This window comes from Lindgomyces ingoldianus, assembly GCF_010093535.1.
Source record: "Lindgomyces ingoldianus strain ATCC 200398 unplaced genomic scaffold BDR25scaffold_21, whole genome shotgun sequence".
NCBI classification, from domain to species: Eukaryota; Fungi; Ascomycota; class Dothideomycetes; order Pleosporales; family Lindgomycetaceae; genus Lindgomyces; species Lindgomyces ingoldianus.
The window spans coordinates 182,947-202,828 of NW_022985182.1; the positions used below are offsets into that span (position 1 = coordinate 182,947).

Consider the following 19,882-nt stretch of genomic DNA (forward strand, 5'->3'; position numbering starts at 1 on the left):
GCAACTACGGTCTCTGGCCATGCACATCGGCCACAATAAATGCATGTTGACATAATAATAATATGGAATACTGTGACCTCGACTAACCTGGTACGAAGGAAGCCTAAAAGCCAACAGGGTTAATGAGAATTGTGTTCGATGCCGTATTCACTTGTATTTTGCGTTCAGCCACATTCGAGGTGATTCGACAAACCATTCCGCCGCGTCGCGTAGAGAATTGGTCCGCCTATTATTACCGTTTCTGGTTGAAATTTGGGACGTGCCTTGTGGCTTGCTCTTCGTGGGCCAGATGGGCATTTTAACCGCCCGCACAAGCATCACGAGGCTGGCCACCATGCAAGCAGAAACGAAAGCGGGAGATCGTCACTCGAATCTCGGCGTCCTGCAGGGGTTCAGGGACTGAATTGCTTTTTATCCATGTTCCCGTATCGTGGGATACGAGTTGGTTGACACCTAGGATCCCTCTCTTATCGAGCCATCCAGTCCCGCAGCCTAACTATTACTCCCGATTCACAGCCTTCCAACCCCCATCTCTCTGCCTACAGATGCTGCTGTAAACATATTTTCCACCCTCAGAATATGGCAATGGAACGCGCATTTTCCAACAAGTCACCTTATCTCCTACTCTTCTCAGTTGTCTTCCTCATCTTGCCAATCACAAATGCCCAAATCGGCACCATAACCCAAGACATTACCACCCTCGCTGCCTTTCCACTCCAAAAACCATGTGCGCGATCATGCTTCCTCACAGATGATTTTTGCCCAAACGACCTACTCGGAAGCAAAATAGGCTGCGCGACGCACACAGCATGCAGCTCTAATGGCTGGCAGGCCACGAACGACTGCTATTGTCGACCGGATTTGCAGAACCCAGCGCAGGCTTATTTGACAAGCTGTATCCAGAAGTCTTGTAAGGTTGGGGATTTCGCGATTGATGCGTCCACCGCGGGCAGTATCTACGCGCAGTATTGTGTTGAGAAGGGATATAGTCCTCAGGCACAGCCGGCGACAGTGCAGGCGACGACAACAGGATTGGGGGCTTCGAGTAGGGTGACGGCTGGGGGTGCCGGGGCTGGACCCACGGCTTCCTCGACGTCACAAAATTCGTCCTCGGGATCAGGAAAGCTCTCCATAACGACAATCATTGGGATAGTTGTAGGTGGTCTTGCGGGGCTAGTCTTCCTTTTGACCGTGCTCAAGATGTTGTGGAAGTGGTTCGGGTGCCAAGGAAGGAGCAAAGTTACCTACCCACAGCAGTTGCCTCCCCCCAACCCGCATCCCGTATATCCAATGAATCACTACTCTCAGCCATATTTTCCGCGGCCGAATACAGAGTCAGAAGTCACACCGGATGACTCTGTTTCAGTGGTCTCGGGGATGCCGAGACCAGCACCTACGCTTTTGTCTGCTGCACCGGGGAATCCGCGGGGATGGTAGATAGCTTGTGTGCCATTCTGTGAGCTGTCACGAGTAGGTAGGAGGTTGGAACAAGGATAGCAGTCCTGAATGTACTATACGAACCTTTCCCAACCGTTTTCACTCTTACTCCTGCACTCGAGGCGTCTTGGTTAAATATCCTAAATACTTCTCCGCTTGCGCCTCGTAACCCTCCATGTTTAGGTTCTGGAAGTTCCTAAGCCCCTCTAATCTTTCTGCCATTAGTATCTCAATTGCCCCCCTCCCCGGGTGACTCCTCGGATCCAATCCACTCATCCTTGCATGCAGATACACCTTCCACGCACTCACACACGCCAGTAAGAACTGAACCTGCGCGATCATGCACTCGTCCTGGCACTTCAGCACGTTATCTAGTGCCGCTTCGCCGTACTCGCGAGCTTGGTCTGCATGCTCTTTTCGTTCCGTACCTTCGCGAGGCGACGTCATGCTTAGTCGAAGTGAGGTCTCCATTAGCTTCTGGCATAGGCGTGCGACTTGCTTAGGCGAGGTTGAGGGGTCGCTTTTGAGGTAGTGTAGAGCTTTAGAGAAGTAGTGGCGTGCTTGAAGAAGGTCGTCCATTGTGATGTGGTCGGGAGGTACTTTGAGGTGCGAGTTTCCTAGGTTCACGAGTTCTGCTGAACAGGACATTAGCTTCATCCGACCTGGAAGACGTTTGTACGAGCTCCAACATTGAATAAACTTACAAATTTCTGATGTCGTAGCTCTTGACAAGGTTTGAGACACTCTTTGCCCACCGAGCGTTTGCTGCTTCAAGCTTCTGATAAACTCTGGGGTGGGTTTATCTGTGTATAAATAAGGCAGTCAGCAATGTGCATTCTAACCTTCCCCTTCGAGATTTGGTTCTATGAACTACGCGCCATACATACACTCCTTCATCCTTAAATTCTCTACACACACCCTCAACTTTCCTTTCGTAACCCGCTCCTTCAAATATGTAGACGTCGCCGCTCGAATCAGATCCTCCTCTTCGAACTCTGCTAACCTCACATTTTCAAGCCCATGGTCGACATTGAACCGAAAACAGCGGTCCTTCTCCACATGGTCCCGCCAGCGACCCAGGAACTGCTGATTGGTGCTCTCTGTCTCCGTCGCCTCCTTCTGCAGCGTTTCTAAAAGGTTCTTTAGCCCTTTGTCGGAAACACTCCGTATTCCGGGGTGCCCGGTGCCAATCGAGATAAAGCATTTGACTAGAGGCTGCAGATGGCCTGTCTCTTCGCACCAGAGATCGGAGGCCTCCTCTTCGACTTCCACGGCGGGGTTGTTCGCCCCGAGTGCGCCGTCAACGAACTTGCTGCCTTCGATGGCAACGTCGGAGAAGTAGGTTGGTGCGGCGGAGGTCGCGAGCGCGGCTTCAAGGATGGTGGGGCGGCGATCGGTGCCTGCGGGGATGCGATAACTGCGGAGGCGAGTTATCGTGTTCGTTTTTTGGAACTTTGTGCAGACGAAGCTGGACGTTGGCATCAAGTTAGCTAATATCGTTTGGCCATGATGAAGTGGACAACACTGTGGAGATGCTGGGCCGCTGGCACCCATCAATGTGCGACAAGCACGCCTCCGCAGATCATGATGAAATTGATAGGTGCTTACACTTTACATCGTGGCTTTACTCCATTCTCAAACTTCTCGTTGATGGAGATTCCCCGTCCTTTGAGGACCTGAGAAATTGCGTCTGCGAGTGCCTCTGAGGAAAACCGCGCCTTTACACCGCCAAAGATACTGATGAAAGAGCGGTTTTTCTTCTGCGCAAAAATGTGTTTCATCATTTTCGTATATGCTTCTATGCATTCCTCAACGGTCATTTCGAGACGGCCCAGCATGATGGCGATTAGACTGCGGCTACAGCATCAACAACCGTTCATACTCAAAATAGCCGGACCATTAAAGATACCGGACGTGTTCTGGAAGATGGGGACGCTCTTACCCCCCCGTGCTTGTTCCGCCGATCAAATCGAAAATCTCGCACGGTTTCCTAGGTTGCAGTCCTGCCTCTTCGCGCATATAGTTCAGCCGGTCCATGATGTTTTGCACAATGTATAGAGTCGAAAGGCCACGGACACCACCACCATCTAGGGACAAGAGGCAGTAGCCTGTATTGTCAAGGGTGTGGCCATCGCCGGTTTGGGTTCGCGACGGTGTTGTTGAGGGTATTAGGCTTTGCACGTTGACGCTATGCTCCGTCGCCATGCTTTCCGTTTGCCTCAAGACAGAGCAGTACGATGTGCTCGTGCAAAGTGGAAACCACGGATGCCTAGAAATATGTGGTCTCTCGCATTTCACGATGCTTCAGCTTCCTTTTGGTGGGGTTACTTTAGACCTCAGCTGCGGTCAAAACACGATTTCGGCTACTGCCGCATTACGCGAGGTTGCAGCTCGGTCATACACGCTAAAATCTCGCTTGTCGGCTAAATTTCGGCCAATGTATCCAAAAGCTCGCGCGACACGGGAAAACTTCCTCTAAACAGCACCCACCACTACGTCAGGTCGCAGCCTTAAAACTCTCTAAAAACTCTCTAAATTAAGCGCTATTTCTATTTAAATAGAATCCTTAAACCCCTACAGCAGCCTAAGTACTTACGTAAGTCCTATTCCCCTTATTATTTAGCTCACTTACTTTTAGGTGGCGCCCTACTAAAAAGTGAGAGCCTGGATATTGTATCCTAATTATATCTACAGCAATCCTACATTAATTATTGTACACTCTATTATTTGCTGTGTTGTGTTCTAGATTAGGTGCAAAAGACAGTATATGTAAGTACATTTAGAATATAATTCCCTAATTTAAGTTTATACTTAATATTATCTAAGATAGTGTCTAGGACAAAGAGATGTAACTTTTTATTAAAAGTAAAAGAAGTAGTGTAGCTGCTTAAGTTATCTAAGGCTTTAATCCTTTATATGCTAAGTGTTAGTGCTAGGTTAATAATTATAAAGTAAGTAAAAATTAACTTTAGATATAATTCTTACTTTAAGTAATGTATTTTAATTATATTTAGCACTTTATCTTTAGTTATTCTAGTCTACTTAAGCATGTTTGTAAAGCACATGCCTTGCTAATTATTAGAAATTAAGCTAAAGAACAGAAAAAGGCAGCTAAACTTTAGATTATTAAAAGTATACATTCTAAATATAATTTCTAAATTTTAGTTATGCATTCTAATTATATCTAGATATGTATAAGGCAATTATAGAGACTATTTAACAGGCAGTAGAGAATAGTAACAAGGATGCTAGGCTTACTTTGTGTTAAGATTCTATACATTTTACTACTTATAAGATATATTACTAAAATAGCACTAATTATATTTAGCTGCTAAAAACTTAGAAAAAGATCTACATAAATGCCTGTGTAAAGAAAAAGCAAGTTGCTGCTAAAAAGAAGGCAGTTAAAGCAGCTAAAGGTAGTATAACTAAGGTAAGATACTTTCTAAATACATTTTTTAAATTATATTTTAATTATATCTAGCATAAAAAAAAGATTAACTTAGAGGATAATAACTATAATCTAAATAAGGACATAAAAGTTAAAGATAGTAAAGTAAGTTAGTTTTAAATATAATTTTTAGATTTATATCTTAAATGTATCTACACTTACCTTTTTAGGCGTTTAACTATAAGGTTAGCTGTGTTATTTGCTATAATAATTTTAAAGTAAGTATTATTTAAATATTATATATAAAATATATTTAAAAGTCTTAGTTTTCTAACAACCTATTTATAATCTATGTTGCTAAAAGTGTAAAGATGCCTATAATTCTAGGCAAAACCTTTAAGGTATATAAATATATTTTAGATACATTACTTAAGTTTAAATACTAATTATATCCTAGTTACCTAATATCTTAGCCCTACTTTGCATTATTTCTGTCTATAATAATAGTTATAAATCTCTGTGCGTAAACTACAGTAAGGTGACTAACACGCGTAGGGCTTATAAGTGTAAGTGTTTTTTATTTAAGATATAATTCTCTAAATTTTAGGTTATGTATTCTAATTGTATCTAGAATGCACTTTTAATAGGGCCTGTGCTAGCTATAACTACTTCCCTAAGTAGAATGTACCTGCTAACTAGTATACAGGCCTAACTTACAAGGGTATCCTGCGTAGGCACATTTAAGCAGATAAGAAGTAGTTTTAGATATAATTACTAGATATACATAAAAAAAGCTATAAAAATTTAATTTAGATGCATTACTTAGAGTTTCTTTTTTAAGCAGCTTAAGCTACTTTTTAAAAATAAGAATTTTATTTAGATATAATCTAGAGGATTTTTTAAGCAGCTAAGGCTGCTTTTATAAAAAGTAGATTTATTATAAATATAATACCCTTATATTAACTTAAGCATTTTATTAGAATATAATTTTAGAGCTAATAGCTTTCTCTAACCTAGAAAGCAATTTAAATATAATACTTTGTTTTTAATGTTTAGAAAGTAAACTACTTAAAAGCTAAAATTAATATAATATTAAAACTAATTTATATTACTTAATGTCTTAAAAGTATTTTTTAAAGGTCTTAAAAGTAGTTATTTATATAGTTAATGTTTACTTAACTACTTTATCTTTAAATCTAATAATAATTATGTTAAGAATAATACTAATAAGTATAAAATAAAAAGCGTAGGTGTATATTATAATGCTAAACATAATTAAAAATATATTATAGATGCGTTTATAATCTATCTAGCTACTTATATCTACTTTTATTATCTACATCTAAGTTCTTTATAGCTAAGCCTATTACTAAATAACACTTTTTATATTAGATTTTAAAAGCTAGGAGCTTTATTTAGTGTTTTTTAAGCTTAAACTACTATATATCCTATTTATCTACTATAGTTAGTAGCCTTAGAAGTAACCTTTACAACAAGATGTAGCGTAGCTTTAAAGGTAAACTAGTTAAGCTAGTAATAAAGTTAGCAATGCATTTAAAATATAATTTAGTTATATTCTACTGCTTCTCTAGAGAAGGGACACATAGAGATAGGGTAGATCTAGAGTAAGTAAGCAATGTATCTAATATGTATCTAATATGTATCTAAACATACCTTATTAATTTTAGAACGCAAGACAGCAACTTAGCAGATAAGACAGACACTCTATAAGACTTAATTAGTGCCTAAGAGCTTTATTTAGCTAGCTAACTATAGCAAGCACTACTAGGTATATTACTGCTTAAGGTAGCAGTAAACAGCACCTAGTTCTTACCTTTCTTTATAAAATTAATTTCTTCTATTTCTATAATCCCTTACACTGCAACACGCTCTAGAATGTATTAGGAATTAATTTTAAATACATTTTAAAAGCTTACTTACTTTTATAAAGCATATGCTCCTTATACTGCTTATTTATTAAGTAATTATAGTAGGTGTAGGATACACCTTTGTCCTAGGCAGTACACTCCTCTATAATACGTTAATCTATAGACTAGGCCCTAATTAGAATGTAATTAGTATGTATTCTAAATTAAATTAGAATGTAATAACAAGTAGAACATACTTAAAAACTATAAGCAGGAGATGCTGCTAGGTTCTATAAGTATAAGACACATTTACTGTCTACTTAACACTATTAGTGTGCAGGTGTTGTTAAAGAAAGTTAGAAGTAAGAATATTAGAAAGATTTAGATTTAATCTAGCAGTAATTATAAGGTGTTTTTTATAGTAGGCCTACTGCTAGATTAAATTACATTTGTTCTTTAGAATATAATTAGCAACATTATAAAATGCATAATAAATAAATTCTTAAAACATACTAATTAGTAGATCTAAGATCTAGTAATATTTAGTAGCTAATGCCTTTAGTATAGTAACTATTTAGGCATAAACAGAGTAGCAAGTCTATCTAGGCCTAGCAGCTCTCTTAATACTACGCCTAAAGTAGACGCAGCAGAAGATAAAAAGTTGCCTTGCTTACTACCTTTAATTACAGCTGTACAGATTAATAGACTAAAGCTAATGCGCAATACCTGCATATAATTAGTATCTATTCTTATTAGTTTTAGCATAATATAGAATGCATCTTATATCTACTTACTAGCTAGTTGCTTTCTATTTATATTAGCAACTAAGGCTATTAAGCCTTTGCTATGTAAGTATTAAAAGCAGAGTTGTTTATTTATTATCTTAAAGACAAGCTTATTAATACGCGCTATTATATGCTAATAAGTAACACGCCTAGCGCTATTAGTAATAATACAAAAATATAGAACATCTAGATACATTAATAATATATCTAAAATGTATATAGATCTATAACTTACTTTTCTTGTACTTCTTACTTTATAATACAGCAATAATCTTATTAAAGGCAGTGTTATAGATACATTTAAAAGACATATTAATCTTAAAGGACTCTTATTAGAGTAAAAGCTTAATCTACTACTTATAGTAACAAATAATTATAACTCTATTAGTATTATTATAGTAGCTTTAGATATAGCGCTAGATATATTAGGAATGCATTTTAAATGTATTTATAAAATATACTTACCTCTTCTACTAGCAAAAAACGCTGCTAATAATACTTAGCTAGTACACTATAAGTAGTTTTACCTTAGGGATAGGCAAGTAGGCGTTCTTAGTATAGAAGACACCTAATTTAATTCTTATTTACAAAAGACTAGTAAATCTAAGGAAAAGTAGCTATATAGTAGTTATTACAAAATTAATAAAGCATTAGGCTTTATAAGAACTAGGCTGTAGCAGTAGGTTTAGTTCTAAATACATTTTAAATACATATAAAATGTTTTTACTTACTAAGCGTTATGTTAGGTGTAACGCAGTTAGCTATTACTTTAACTAAATAATTAACAACATCCTCTAGAGCACAACTAGAAGAAGGAGGGCAACTAATATGTGTTTTAAATAAAACAAATATTGCAATTAGCTTGTTAATCTAGTTATTAGAGACAATAAGGTAGAAACAGAGGGCACAGCTGTTATATTAGACTATGTTTCCTTAGCCTTGTAGATAGTTAATACCTAGATACATTAAAAGTTAATTTAGAATAGATATATAGCTGTTCTTTAAATAGACTTACTGCACATTTAGCGCTTTAAGATGCTTGGCTTAACAACACTATAGTATTTAGGTGCCTCTTAAGGTACCTTAACACTACGCACTAACCTTTCTAAAAAAGGCTTATTAAAGGTATTAAGCAGAAGCTACTTATAAAAGTGCTTACTACGCTTTTTTAGAGCTGCGCAATAGTTCTTATAGGCTAAGTAGAGAGTTAATCTGCTATTTAGGTCCTAGATATATTAGAAACCTATGCTAAATGTAATAAAAGCGTTATAAGAATGTATTTAAAAGTAGGCTTACTAGAAATTTTAGCTGCTTAATTATAAGCTTACAGCTCTCTACCTATAAATTATAGGCTTTATGTATGTTAAACCTAGTCTATGCCCCCTAGAAAATTACTATAGATTTACGCCTCTTTAAATCTGTTTCTAATATATTATTAATTATACAGAGCTTTGCGTAACAAGCCTACATTAAATCTAAAATCTATTTATATTACATGTTAGATAGGTCTAGATGTAGGTATTTGCAGCCACAGAATCCTGTGCACTAATATTTAGCACAGAGGGCATTACACCTAAGGTAGGGTGAGTAGACTAGGCGGAACAGTAAGACAACTTAGCACAAGAATTAGTAACTCTAATATAATAATAATATATTAGTAATAAATTTTTAAAGTATTCTTAGAAAATTAGCTGCTGTAAGTACCTTTAACATTAATATAGCTTACTGCTAAGTAGAGTTATTATAATTAAGTACATAAGCGTACTTATCTAGATGTGTATAGGGGTATTTAGGTAGGATCTAGCCACTGTCTATCTTATAGGCAACAATAGGGTTAACACTCTTAGTAAGTGCTAGCTATACATTATCTTTCTTTTATAATACACTTAAAGTATATTTTAAATAAATAATAAATGTATCTTAAAGCTTACTTACTTATACATTAGGGCCTATAAGCTTAACCTTTAGTAGGGGATAGCTACGCTTTTTAGCAAGGGCCTTATCCTTATCTTTAATAATAAGGTCCTGTGTATTAATAGTAAGATTGTTAACTAAGGTTTAAGCTTGCTTAACTAGGCAGTAGTATTGCTAGATAACTTCTGTAAAAGAAGGCATAGGAGAAGGTATAGTATTAGAAGACATTAAAGATACAAATTGTTAAGTTTCTAGATATAAAAAGGCTTATTACAATTATATTCTAGAATGCGCTAGATATGCTTTTAATTTATAATTAAAATGTACCTACACTGCTATTTGCGTCCTTTGCTTCTATTACAGGGCTATTACTTTTTGTATACTAGCTTTGTAGCTAAAAGATAACCTTGCATATATAAAAGTTAAGCTAGACATAAAAAAGTTAAGCTAGATATAAAAAAGTTAAAAGCTAACATAACACTTTCTGCTTTTAATTTCTAACGCTTGGCTGCTTAAGCGAGTTTTTAGCGTGTATGAACAAACTGTACGCACGAGCGAGACCACTTTGCAACCTGATCTCTATTGGTCGCGCTATTGTTCATTCTCGGATTTGTTGCGCTGGATTTGTTAATGGATCCCCCTACGACCTCGATATTTCCAGAAATTACATTGATGTCGACCTTATTTGTCGCCCGGGTTACCCCTGTCAACCCCTCCTTTGCGATATAGACGGATCCTCGACAATCGACTTTATGGCTCCAGCCTCTGCCCTAAATCCACTTCCCCCTAAGAATCCACGCGTCATGCTATGCTCGTCCGCAACTATCGGTTGCTCTTCACTACTGTGGTTGCTTCTACGTGCGTCAGCTCATACATTTTCTTCAGTCACTACATACGATTAAGCTGGGGGACTTCCAAAGACCTGAAACCCCTCCCACAATCTGAAATAAGATTCTACTATAATAATCCATTCATTTTGTGCTGCTATAGTTGGGCAACTCAAACGTTGAAACCAGGCCATGATGACGTTTTCCTTCCGAATTCGCTTCGGGGCATTCGAATCCAAATTAGCCTTGGTTGCCTCCGAGATGGTCACCATCATCATTCCCATTTATTGATCACTGAGAAAGGTCGCACTATCGGACCTTTTGCTCGGTGTGTCAACATAGCATTTCAGAGGTTCGTGAGAATAGAAGACCTAGGCCTGTCGATATCTCTCAAATTATTTAGGAGGATGGTGGGAGAGCAGCACGATCAGTCGACTTCGGTACTTATGCGTGAATGCTAGTTAAACCCGCTATACCTCGGCGTTTCCGCTCGGCTAGGGGCAGTTTTAGAAATGGTGGACTTGGTAATTGGTCAGAAACGTCTAAGAAGTCAAGTATATGGATTAAACAAGCCCGTAAACAATCAACAACATCCATTGATGTTTTTGTAGTCCATTGTCAAAAAAATTATAAATCGAAAGGAAGGTTAGCCTACTTAGACCCCTAACGGACAATTCTATCTTACTTGAGGTCCCGTATTACCTCTATTCATCACGCAATCACGTGACTAATAAAGCTATTAGGGCATCTTCTTCAGGAACCTACCCAGCCACACTCGGGTCCCTGGTACCGCTTTGATATTCTCATTACAGCAACATGATCCTCCACCACGCCGTTAGGGTCTGAACTTGTCGAGGCGAAAGAAGTTGGACATTTCGCTACAGTTTTTAAGTTGGTGCACGGTGAATGGTCCTCCTCCTCCCCCATTCTCTTCCCGACAGTGAACGCCAAAAGGCATACAGCACATCCTCCATAGACCGACTCTATTATATCATACTGTTTTAACGCAAGGCCGGAAAAAGGTACTACATGACCTTAATGTCCATCTGGAGTGAATGAAAATGGGCTTGTGGATTCGTAGCGGCTTCAGCCCCGAATGTCCCGCTTTTTACTAACAAGTGCAAGCGGGTCATGAGGCAATACTGGATTGCGACTAAGAGAAGGACGGGAGGGTCTGACAGTTGTGATATAGTGCGAGAACTAGTCCAGTAGGCTAACGATAGTAATGAAGGTTTGACGAAGGATCAGAGTAGGACTTTAGGGAGCGATGTCCAGATTCGCTAGGACGCAATGATAGTTATATGTGTCTTCTCCTAGGGTCAGAATAAAGTAGGGGCGTCCAAAAAACATTCGCCTTAACTTGCTGCTTTCCTTCTGTACATTCCTTCACATCAAAATGAGCGCTCTTGAAGGTCGAGGGTCAGAAAGACTGCGCAACTGAATCGTAACCGACTCTTGTCTAGTTCGCCTCAATAATACGTGCCTGGGTAACTCTGAGAGCGGGAAAATATCCTTTCTGAGGGTATCCCGAAGATCTATAGGCATGCCCCATGCCGGATTGCCATCCCATATCGCGAAAAGTGCAGAATCCCATGAAAGACAAACTCAATATGCTCTCGCACAGAAGACACGGTTTCCTGCTACATCCAACGTACTCAAGTCCCGTGTATAATTCGGTATTGTGTTCATAGTGAAGCAGAAGCTGTACTTCGACATGTGCGCTAAAATATATTTTAGCAAGCCTACGCGAAGTCTACAGCCCTCTCTCTTAAGTGCTTACAAGTAGATATTAGAGATGGGCGACCGAGAGATGATTCCTAGATCTCAGAAACGTGGAGCCTTTTGAGATAAAACATTTAGAGCTTGGGAAATGCTATTTGGCCGCGACATGTGGTGAAAAACTTGCCAGAGGTTATACGTGGTACGCCGGATCGGCTCCGGATGAGCGATATCGTGGCTGAGATGTACCGGCTGAACGATCGTCTAAATCTTCAGATGAATCGAATCTAGGGTACACAGAAGCACTCGGAGGTCCGTTATAGAGTGGAGTGCTGCCCAGAGCTCCTGAAAGTTCTCCTTCAAGCGGTGTGGATTATTCTCGATAATACACTGCTGAAAATTGGCCTGAAGCTATTCCGACTGTAATTAGGAATTGTAAGAAAGCAGATAGCAATTTACGAACCACGAAAATCCTCTAGCCACGCTGCCAAAATATTTCTCTCGTAGACCATCGTTAAAGGCAGTGAGAATGACGTTAAAATCGCTTTCCGCCTCGATACGCTATGTATCCTGCTGTCATACGAATCTTCGTCCGTCGTCCGTTCGTTGTAGTCTCGAGGTTTTGTTAACATAGGCGAAATTTTCCTTGGACCCAGGTCTTAACATGTTTGGTAAAAAGGTAAGACCCACCATGCCGCCGATATGCTTCGAGAGCAGAAAATAAGGGTCTTACCTGCTGCCTAGTGGCGCGGTCGCACGTTCCATGGCTTGTTTTGATTAGATAGTTTGACGTTAGATGTAAGCTCCAGAGGACGAGAGAGGTATAAATATCACAGGGCGAAAGCTAACTCGCCCCCAGTATTCTCACTGCCACTTTACCTCGACCCTTCATTATCCGACCACACGTCCCATCCTCAAATATTCTATATCCTGCCGCAGCTGACCAATCAAAGAAACATGTAGTAACACAAGGCAAAGAATAAGAGGTTTACTGGTACACCGCGAGGCCACTTTCAATACCCGCTTTCGTGAAGATCGCCGTTTACGAACCATTATTACATATGCCATGTTTCCCTTCCGTCTAATTGTTATTCTTCAAGACACGACCGGTTAAAATGGATGGATCACAAAATCGATAAACACTGAGATCAAGATTCGTATATACTTATCGCCCGCGTTGAGCGTTTTGCTCATTCACATCACCCTTCCCACTCAGATAAGTTCCCGGAGTCACGTGCTTTGCTCCTTCCTCTTTCGCGCCTACAATTTCACTTCTATTACTCCTTGGCCACTTTAACTCTGCTGTTTTTCACCCTCTCGGACCAGCGACTAAGCTTGCAGGCCCAGATATGACTCCGGTGCTCAGGCTTTGGCGATGCCCAGAGGTATATTCTGGGAATAGTCAAGGTTGGGCATTGGATACTTGCTGTGTGTTTCTGCATGGCTTCCTTTCGTCGCCATTGTCACTACTCCAGTCTTCCTTTCTACTCCTCTAAATCCTGCTGGGTTGTCCTTTATTCCTTCTCTTTAGTCGAGATTCACCGTTTTTCTTGTTCATCATACCCCTGCACCCTGCCGCCTTCTCTTCTGCCGCACCCCCAAAGTTCGTACTAGGTTAACCACGAAAAGAATTAAGAAGAGGAAAATGATCGCCGATATTGCCGACAGAGGCGCTAGGATCGCAAAAATGGAAAAGACATACGACGCCATACTGAAGCCATAGTTATCCGCGAGCAAGTTCGTACTCAGGCCCACCTGCATGGCTGAAAGCACGATGGTCGTGTACGCAAAGAGCGTGATTAGCGAGTTTACGTTGTCACGAATGAACGCGCCGTATGTCGTGCATCCGCTCAAGTACCCTCGGGGCGAGCCCAGAAGCAGACGGTAGATCCAGTTGAGACGGCCTAAACGGAGTTCACCGTAGTAGAAACGTGGGTTGACGGGCACGTGAGGTTCTAAGTGCGAGAGGCTGGCCGGATCCGAGAAGTATGAATTCGCTTCCGACGACGTGAAAACAACCTCCTCGACTAAGGACAACCATCCCGGCCACGTGAGTTCGGATGGAAGCAGGCCGAGACTGACGGCTAGATTAAAGTCAACCTCTCGTTCTATCAACGCGACGTATGTCAGTAAAAACCCTAGCGCGGTTTGGTACAGATGGTAGTGGGGACAAATATCGGATTGCCAGAAACGGGCGGAGAGAAGAAATCGCGGCAAAGGCTTGATGAAAACTTGGGTTGGCGACCAGACGAGGTGAAGATCCAGTTGTTCGGCGACGATAATATCTCGACCTTTCAGGCGTTGCATATGCAGTGGTCGAGGAGGTGATGGGAGACCGACAATCCAAAGCCAGTTGTGGACACGGTTCAGCCTTTTAAGATCCAACTCGGACTTAAGATAGGCAAGTACATCAGCGTTGACGAGACGGACGACGTATCGGTCTCGATACGTTGCAGGAAGAAGCGGGATCAGCAGCTCTGCTCCATCTTGCCTTGAGACACTCCTCAAAAGCTCTGTCCGGAAGGGAGGTTGTAGTGAAAGGTCTTTCTTCGGCTGGTGAGTTGGTGGCTTTCTCGTGATGCTAAAGATAGCTTACCTCGGTTGAATCCAACAACATCATTGTTATCCTTCAACTGATGTCACACAAAGGGCGCTTTCATCAAGAGAACGTAGGGTAGACGAACGAGGATGAAGTCGCAAAGAGTGAGGTTTTTGGAGATGGAATATTAGTGGAGGTGAGTAGGCAGAAAACTAGAGCGGGGCGCGTCCCGCACAAGTCTCATCTTGGTCCGTACTAAGCTCATTCTGGCGATCGGGTCATCCGCATTGGTTTGCTGACACACGGTGATCCTTTTTCCACTCCGGGTTTCAGCCCCCAATCGACATTTCGCCCCGAATCCTCAGTTCGAGAAAGGAGAGAGCCTCGCGCCCTCGAAAACTGCCTTGAGATGATTCACAGCTCATTTCCATTATGCGCTCAGACAGACGATTGCTCACCTCAATGTGGACATCTTGAAATTTCGCCCGGAACGAAATTGCGACAAGAGACGGCGAGATGGCTGATGCCATCAAGAAACTAAAGCCCTCGAAGCTTGATGCAGTTGTAAGCTGGCCGATGCATCGTCATTGGAATATTTCATACTAAAGCAATTGCGGTGTTTAGCACATTAACCCAGGGCTACAAGTGCTCTATCCAAATCCAGATGAGCCATCAAAGCCGTCAAACAAATTCGCGTTTGAGTATGTATCATCAGGTCCCCTATTGTTCCTTGTTTGCGACAGATACTAACCAAAGTCAAGCACTGCGGCAGTTGCTCGTAAACAATCGAGCATATCATGCCATCATGGCAACCCTTGGCAAGGGGTTTTCTGACCTGGACGCGACGGTGAAAGGTACCCACCGTGGCCCCAGGGCTACCCAGACCTCGTGGATTGTCGATGTGAATGACTACACGACATAGAGAGACGAACAAGCCTCTCCATTCCTTTGGATCCACGACTAAGCTGATACCGGTCAAGGGCCAATCGCTTCCTCTGTAATCGACGACTTAATTAAACTAGACCAGACAGCAGGGGGCAATTATCACATCATTTTTCTGTGACCAAGGCGACGAGCGTCGGCGGTCACTTCGAGTCTTGCTCAAAATTGTCATTCAACAGGTCATCGATGTGAGCCAGAATCTGGCCGTTTATCTCCTCACGGATTCGAAGAAGGGAGGGAAAGCAGCAACGCAAGAGCTAGATATTGAGTCCCTTTCCAAAGTCCCCACTTTGTGGGATGCGCTTCAAGCCATGGCCAGAGATCTTCCTTCTGGGTGGTTATACATCGTCGTGTATGGTCTTGAGCGGCTTTCCAAGGAATCGATGGCTAAGTTCTTTGAGCTCCTCAAATCTCTCAATTCAGGTGATGATGCATCTGATGACGCGCCTATCAAATGGCTCTTTCTCAGTCGATCAGGACACCCCGAAATCGAGAAAGCATTGAGGTCGAAAGCGCTTGAGATTAACATCGACGACTCCGAGAACGCTGCCCACCTCAGTGATGCCTTACGAGCTGACATCTCCGCGAGAATTAATGAGCTTGGGCTTCCGGCTCCATTGGATTACTTCTCCAAACGACAAATCCACTCCCGCGCCGAATATAATTCCATCTATGTGAGCCTGGTGATACAGGAACTGAAGAATGTTCAAGAGACTGGCATGACGTCTACCGAGATCCGCGCCTTGTTAGAGTCCTTCCCATATGGTTTAACGGAAATGTTCGAGCATATCCGAAAGAGAGTACGTACACACTGACAGTTTTGACCCTAGTACATTGGCGTGAGGGTATAGCTAACAAGAAAGGTCCTACAACCGGGTTCTGGGGGCATTGACTACACGAAAGAAATCCTATGCTATCTCATTCTTGCTCTACGTGCTCCAGCGATGCGAGAATTGGCCATTATGGCGGACCTTCCTGCAGAGGATCGCGATGACCTGGAAAGACTGAAAGGCTACATTCGACAATGCGGTGCATTCGTTACCTTGCGTGGGAGCGAGCTTAATGAAAACAATGCCGTACAATGTGTGGGCTTCGCGGCGAAGGAACATTTGGAAAAATTTGCGAAAAATGATCTAGCTCTTGATCTAGCAGACATGCAAAAAAGGAATCATTGCGCTTCGTTGCTTAGAATATATATACGCTATCATGGAGTCATACGAGGCAAATGAAGCAGCGAGACGTGCTAAAGAAGAGGAGAGGGAGGAAGAAGAGGTAAGAAGCGAAGCTGGCGATCAAGAGGTACTCCCTGTCGATACCGATGCACCTCCACAAAATGAACCCCTCTCTCCGCTACCACCCCCATCTGAGGCTCCTTCAGGAACAACGCAAGATCGTGATGAGCCTCGCGATGAGAGTAGTTCACTACCGCCAGACAGAGATCAGCCCCCGGACGAAAACCCGGTTCTTAGTCCAAAGGACGCTCTACAGTACCCTATTCATTACTGGATCGAACATGCTAAGCGTGCGCCAGAAGATGTCATCGAAGAGTTTTGTACGAGTCACAGGCAGTCGACGCAGTATGGTGAGAGTCAGGGCAGTCAAAACAGTTTGGGATATCAGCCGTATAGTACCCCGAACTCGTCATATGGATCGGGGTTTAAGGGGCAGTAGGGACAGGGGGGTTGGAAGTAAGGCGTTGGGTGAACATTGCGCTAGGGGAGTGGATGGAAGGGTTGTAGTTGGTTTATTTCATCTCATCTAAAATTTGCTTCTGAAAATTCCATTGTCCCTCATTAAAAAGGAAAGGGTTTTAGCTCATACTCAGGTGAATACTCAGAATCTACAGAAGCGAGATGGACGAGCAGGTTGCTGAAATAGTTCATGCACGGTAATGCTTTTGCTGCTGGGGCCTTTTTGCGATAAGTGTGGATTTACAGCTTCAAGATACGCGAATTTGACATAGCTATCATCACTACGATTACAATTTTCTCATGGCCTTCCTATCATTCCTACATAACCCTTCCCAACTCCTAAAAACCGGCCAAACAACCAACCCCACCACAACCACAAACAACGAATCCCAAATCAACTCGACCTCAAGCGAGTCGTCACAGAGTGCGAAACCGCCTTTCTCCACACAAACCACAATCTCTTCGGCTACTTGCTCCTCTGATGGCTGCTTTTTCTTCAGCACTTCACTAGATCCGGTTGTGCTTTCGAGAGATTTTTGTGAGGGTGGATTTGCGCTTTCGTTCCGGAATGAAGGAGTCCGAGATGAATGTTGAGGTGAAAGCGACGTGCGTGGTAGGCTGAGGGGGGAATTGAGAAACGTAGGGCTTCGAGGCAGAGGTTGTCTGCGAGGTATAGACAGTGAGTATGGATTACGTGAGATATGCGGCTGTGAAGAAGTTATTCCCCATATATGTCTCCAATTTTGCAGCCTCGATGTTAGTTAGGAATTCGCATTCATTCAGGCATCAGCCGGCTAGGAGATTCACTTTCCTATATCCTTCGTAATTCTGAGTTTCTTTGACAGGAAGTAGAACATCAGGCCTGAATCAGGCAACAATTCATTCGGCCCAACTGGAAAAAAGGTCGCTGGTTTCCAGCATATATCAAGCTCCCAAATATATTAAAGCGGCGAGGCCATTTCGGCGTCTTATCGGACGAAGCTCGATACGCATCCAAGCCCCAGCCACCAAGTAGGTTTCACAAAAGGGGCGAAAGGCCGTGACTGCTTGATTATACCAAAGAACTCTCTCCCTAGCATTTCCATTCGAGTGGTACCCTTTATGTCGATAATTATGAGATTCGTGACCCTGAAGGATTCCTGTGCGACATCGCAGAATCCTTCTAATGTGAAGTCCTCCTGACTTGGGGCTGACTGTCAGCTTACTTCCCCGTACAGCTACAGGTGAATGATGGTAGGCTTTGATGTGGTGAGCACTATGCTACAATTATTTTTTTCTATTACATCTTATGTCTAATCACAAATTGCTCATACTTCGTTTAATATATTAGCACACAACCCTTCTTCATCTATTAATGATATCTACACATATGGCGTGAAGTAGAGCCGAGCCAGAACTCTAGCATATTTACTCGGATTAGAAGAATGGGATATTCCCAGATTAACACAATGATTGTATCTGTAGTTTCGCAAGAAGACGGTTGACGTACAGGCATGAAAGCCCTACTGCATGTTTGAATTTGAAGGCATATATCACCACCGTCTTGAAGCTCTCCCCAATATAAAGTTTGACGCCTCAATCCATTCTAATCAAGTACCGTAGTAGGCATGAGTGGATATAACTCAGATTAGAAATCCTAAATGACGTATTGAACCTGCGGATTCAGGCTTGAGGTCTCGGATTTCTTGGATTAATTAGCATCTTGACTCCTCCAGTTTTTCTGATTCCTCTGATTAATCCAATAACTCTAATTCCACTGACTCTTGCTTAATTTTGGGTAGCACTTAATACTAATGCGTTACTTGACTCAGAGTCCCGCATTAAAAAGTCCTTAGCGCCATATGTGAGAAGAAGTTCCTCAATTCTCGGACGTTGCGCCGTTCGCTCTTGTTTAATCCTACCATTTGTGACTTTGTCCAAGTGATCTAGCGCGAAAGGGGAGTGACGGATGATGTGCAGCGGACTGGCCTGACCCCATCTATTATCCAAGTGAGGGAAGTATTTTCCATCTATATCTCCGATAGCGTTGGAATTCACGCCCTTCTTAAGAAGCCATTCTGTGCCACTGTAGTCCCACCGGAGAACTGCGATTTGTAGGGGAGTAATCCGGACCCCAGAAGTATTGAATTGAGCACCTTTCTCTAGAAGAAAGTCTAGCAGGCAGCTAGAGCGTAATAGGGGCGAGTTCCAGCAAACGTGTGTACACTCGTGTGCAGAAATGAACAACACGAATGCCGACACAGGCTCAAGCCGTGAGCATGCATTTAACAGCAAACGATCAAATTCGCTTGGAAGATCCTCCAGATAACTAAACGCCTCTGCAAGGGTCCCGAAAAAGTCGTTATCATCCATTCTCCATGTGAGTGTGGCGCAAAGCATCTCTTCGGTATCTCGATCCTCTAAGTATCGGTTCTCGACCTTATGGAAATCATAAAGGATTGATTTGGCCCATGCTAGGCAACGTTGAGCGGCTAGACAATCCGGACTCCTTTCCCAGGTCACAAATAAAATATGGGCGGTTTCATAGTCTACTAAGTCCTCAATAGCCGCCTCATAACAGTCATGATTAGGACTATTGAGAACCTTTAGGTAGAGATTCCACAGCTCCTGGTCTTCAACAATCATGGTTTCCCACACCTTTGGGATTTGTTTGGCGACTTCTCGAGAATAACATCCAAGATTGTGAAATAAAAGGCCGGGAGGCTCCTCTAAATCGAGAGCCGCACATATTTCTAGTGTGGCCCTTATAAATTCGTAGATGCCCTTCTC

General features: G+C 42.1%; 7 protein-coding genes across 7 annotated transcripts; 4 read left to right on the forward strand and 3 right to left on the reverse strand.

Moving 5' to 3' along the window:
- Window positions 1-19: 19 nt before the first annotated feature.
- BDR25DRAFT_356483 (uncharacterized protein) lies at window positions 20-1,606 on the forward strand (the record flags this gene model as incomplete). Its single annotated transcript, XM_033695643.1, has 6 exons — window positions 20-45; window positions 103-362; window positions 397-482; window positions 517-1,334; window positions 1,367-1,456; window positions 1,498-1,606. 6 exons carry the CDS (start codon window positions 20-22, stop codon window positions 1,604-1,606), a joined length of 1,389 nt encoding a protein of 462 aa, XP_033546074.1.
- A 701-nt stretch (window positions 1,607-2,307) lies between these two features.
- BDR25DRAFT_334885 (phospholipase) lies at window positions 2,308-3,735 on the reverse strand (the record flags this gene model as incomplete). The annotated part of the gene is made up of 3 exons (XM_033692969.1): window positions 3,380-3,735; window positions 3,046-3,288; window positions 2,308-2,905 (listed from the first exon to the last, which is right to left on the reverse strand). Exons 1-3 carry the CDS (start codon window positions 3,640-3,642, stop codon window positions 2,308-2,310), a joined length of 1,104 nt encoding a protein of 367 aa, XP_033546075.1. The 5' UTR covers window positions 3,643-3,735.
- A 618-nt stretch (window positions 3,736-4,353) lies between these two features.
- Window positions 4,354-5,572, forward strand: BDR25DRAFT_315285 (uncharacterized protein; the record flags this gene model as incomplete). Its single annotated transcript, XM_033691515.1, has 9 exons — window positions 4,354-4,388; window positions 4,475-4,487; window positions 4,787-4,870; window positions 4,922-4,993; window positions 5,059-5,106; window positions 5,200-5,229; window positions 5,286-5,347; window positions 5,384-5,394; window positions 5,535-5,572. 9 exons carry the CDS (start codon window positions 4,354-4,356, stop codon window positions 5,570-5,572), a joined length of 393 nt encoding a protein of 130 aa, XP_033546076.1.
- Window positions 5,573-9,928: 4,356 nt separating this feature from the next.
- Window positions 9,929-10,833, forward strand: BDR25DRAFT_356486 (uncharacterized protein; the record flags this gene model as incomplete). Its single annotated transcript, XM_033695644.1, has 4 exons — window positions 9,929-10,209; window positions 10,263-10,578; window positions 10,626-10,662; window positions 10,721-10,833. 4 exons carry the CDS (start codon window positions 9,929-9,931, stop codon window positions 10,831-10,833), a joined length of 747 nt encoding a protein of 248 aa, XP_033546077.1.
- A 2,665-nt stretch (window positions 10,834-13,498) lies between these two features.
- On the reverse strand, window positions 13,499-14,561 carry BDR25DRAFT_326143 (uncharacterized protein; the record flags this gene model as incomplete). The annotated part of the gene is made up of 2 exons (XM_033692255.1): window positions 13,499-14,488; window positions 14,538-14,561. 2 exons carry the CDS (start codon window positions 14,559-14,561, stop codon window positions 13,499-13,501), a joined length of 1,014 nt encoding a protein of 337 aa, XP_033546078.1.
- A 435-nt stretch (window positions 14,562-14,996) lies between these two features.
- Window positions 14,997-17,099, forward strand: BDR25DRAFT_394316 (uncharacterized protein; the record flags this gene model as incomplete). The annotated part of the gene is made up of 7 exons (XM_033698297.1): window positions 14,997-15,063; window positions 15,118-15,195; window positions 15,224-15,368; window positions 15,403-15,477; window positions 15,508-16,222; window positions 16,274-16,602; window positions 16,661-17,099. The coding sequence occupies 7 exons, from the start codon at window positions 14,997-14,999 to the stop codon at window positions 17,091-17,093; spliced, it is 1,842 nt and encodes a 613-aa protein (XP_033546079.1). The 3' UTR covers window positions 17,094-17,099.
- A 1,691-nt stretch (window positions 17,100-18,790) lies between these two features.
- BDR25DRAFT_304415 (uncharacterized protein) lies at window positions 18,791-19,746 on the reverse strand. The gene has a single exon (XM_033690205.1). It carries the CDS (start codon window positions 19,736-19,738, stop codon window positions 18,881-18,883), a length of 858 nt encoding a protein of 285 aa, XP_033546080.1. The 5' UTR covers window positions 19,739-19,746; the 3' UTR covers window positions 18,791-18,880.
- Between the last annotated feature and the right edge of the window lie 136 nt (window positions 19,747-19,882).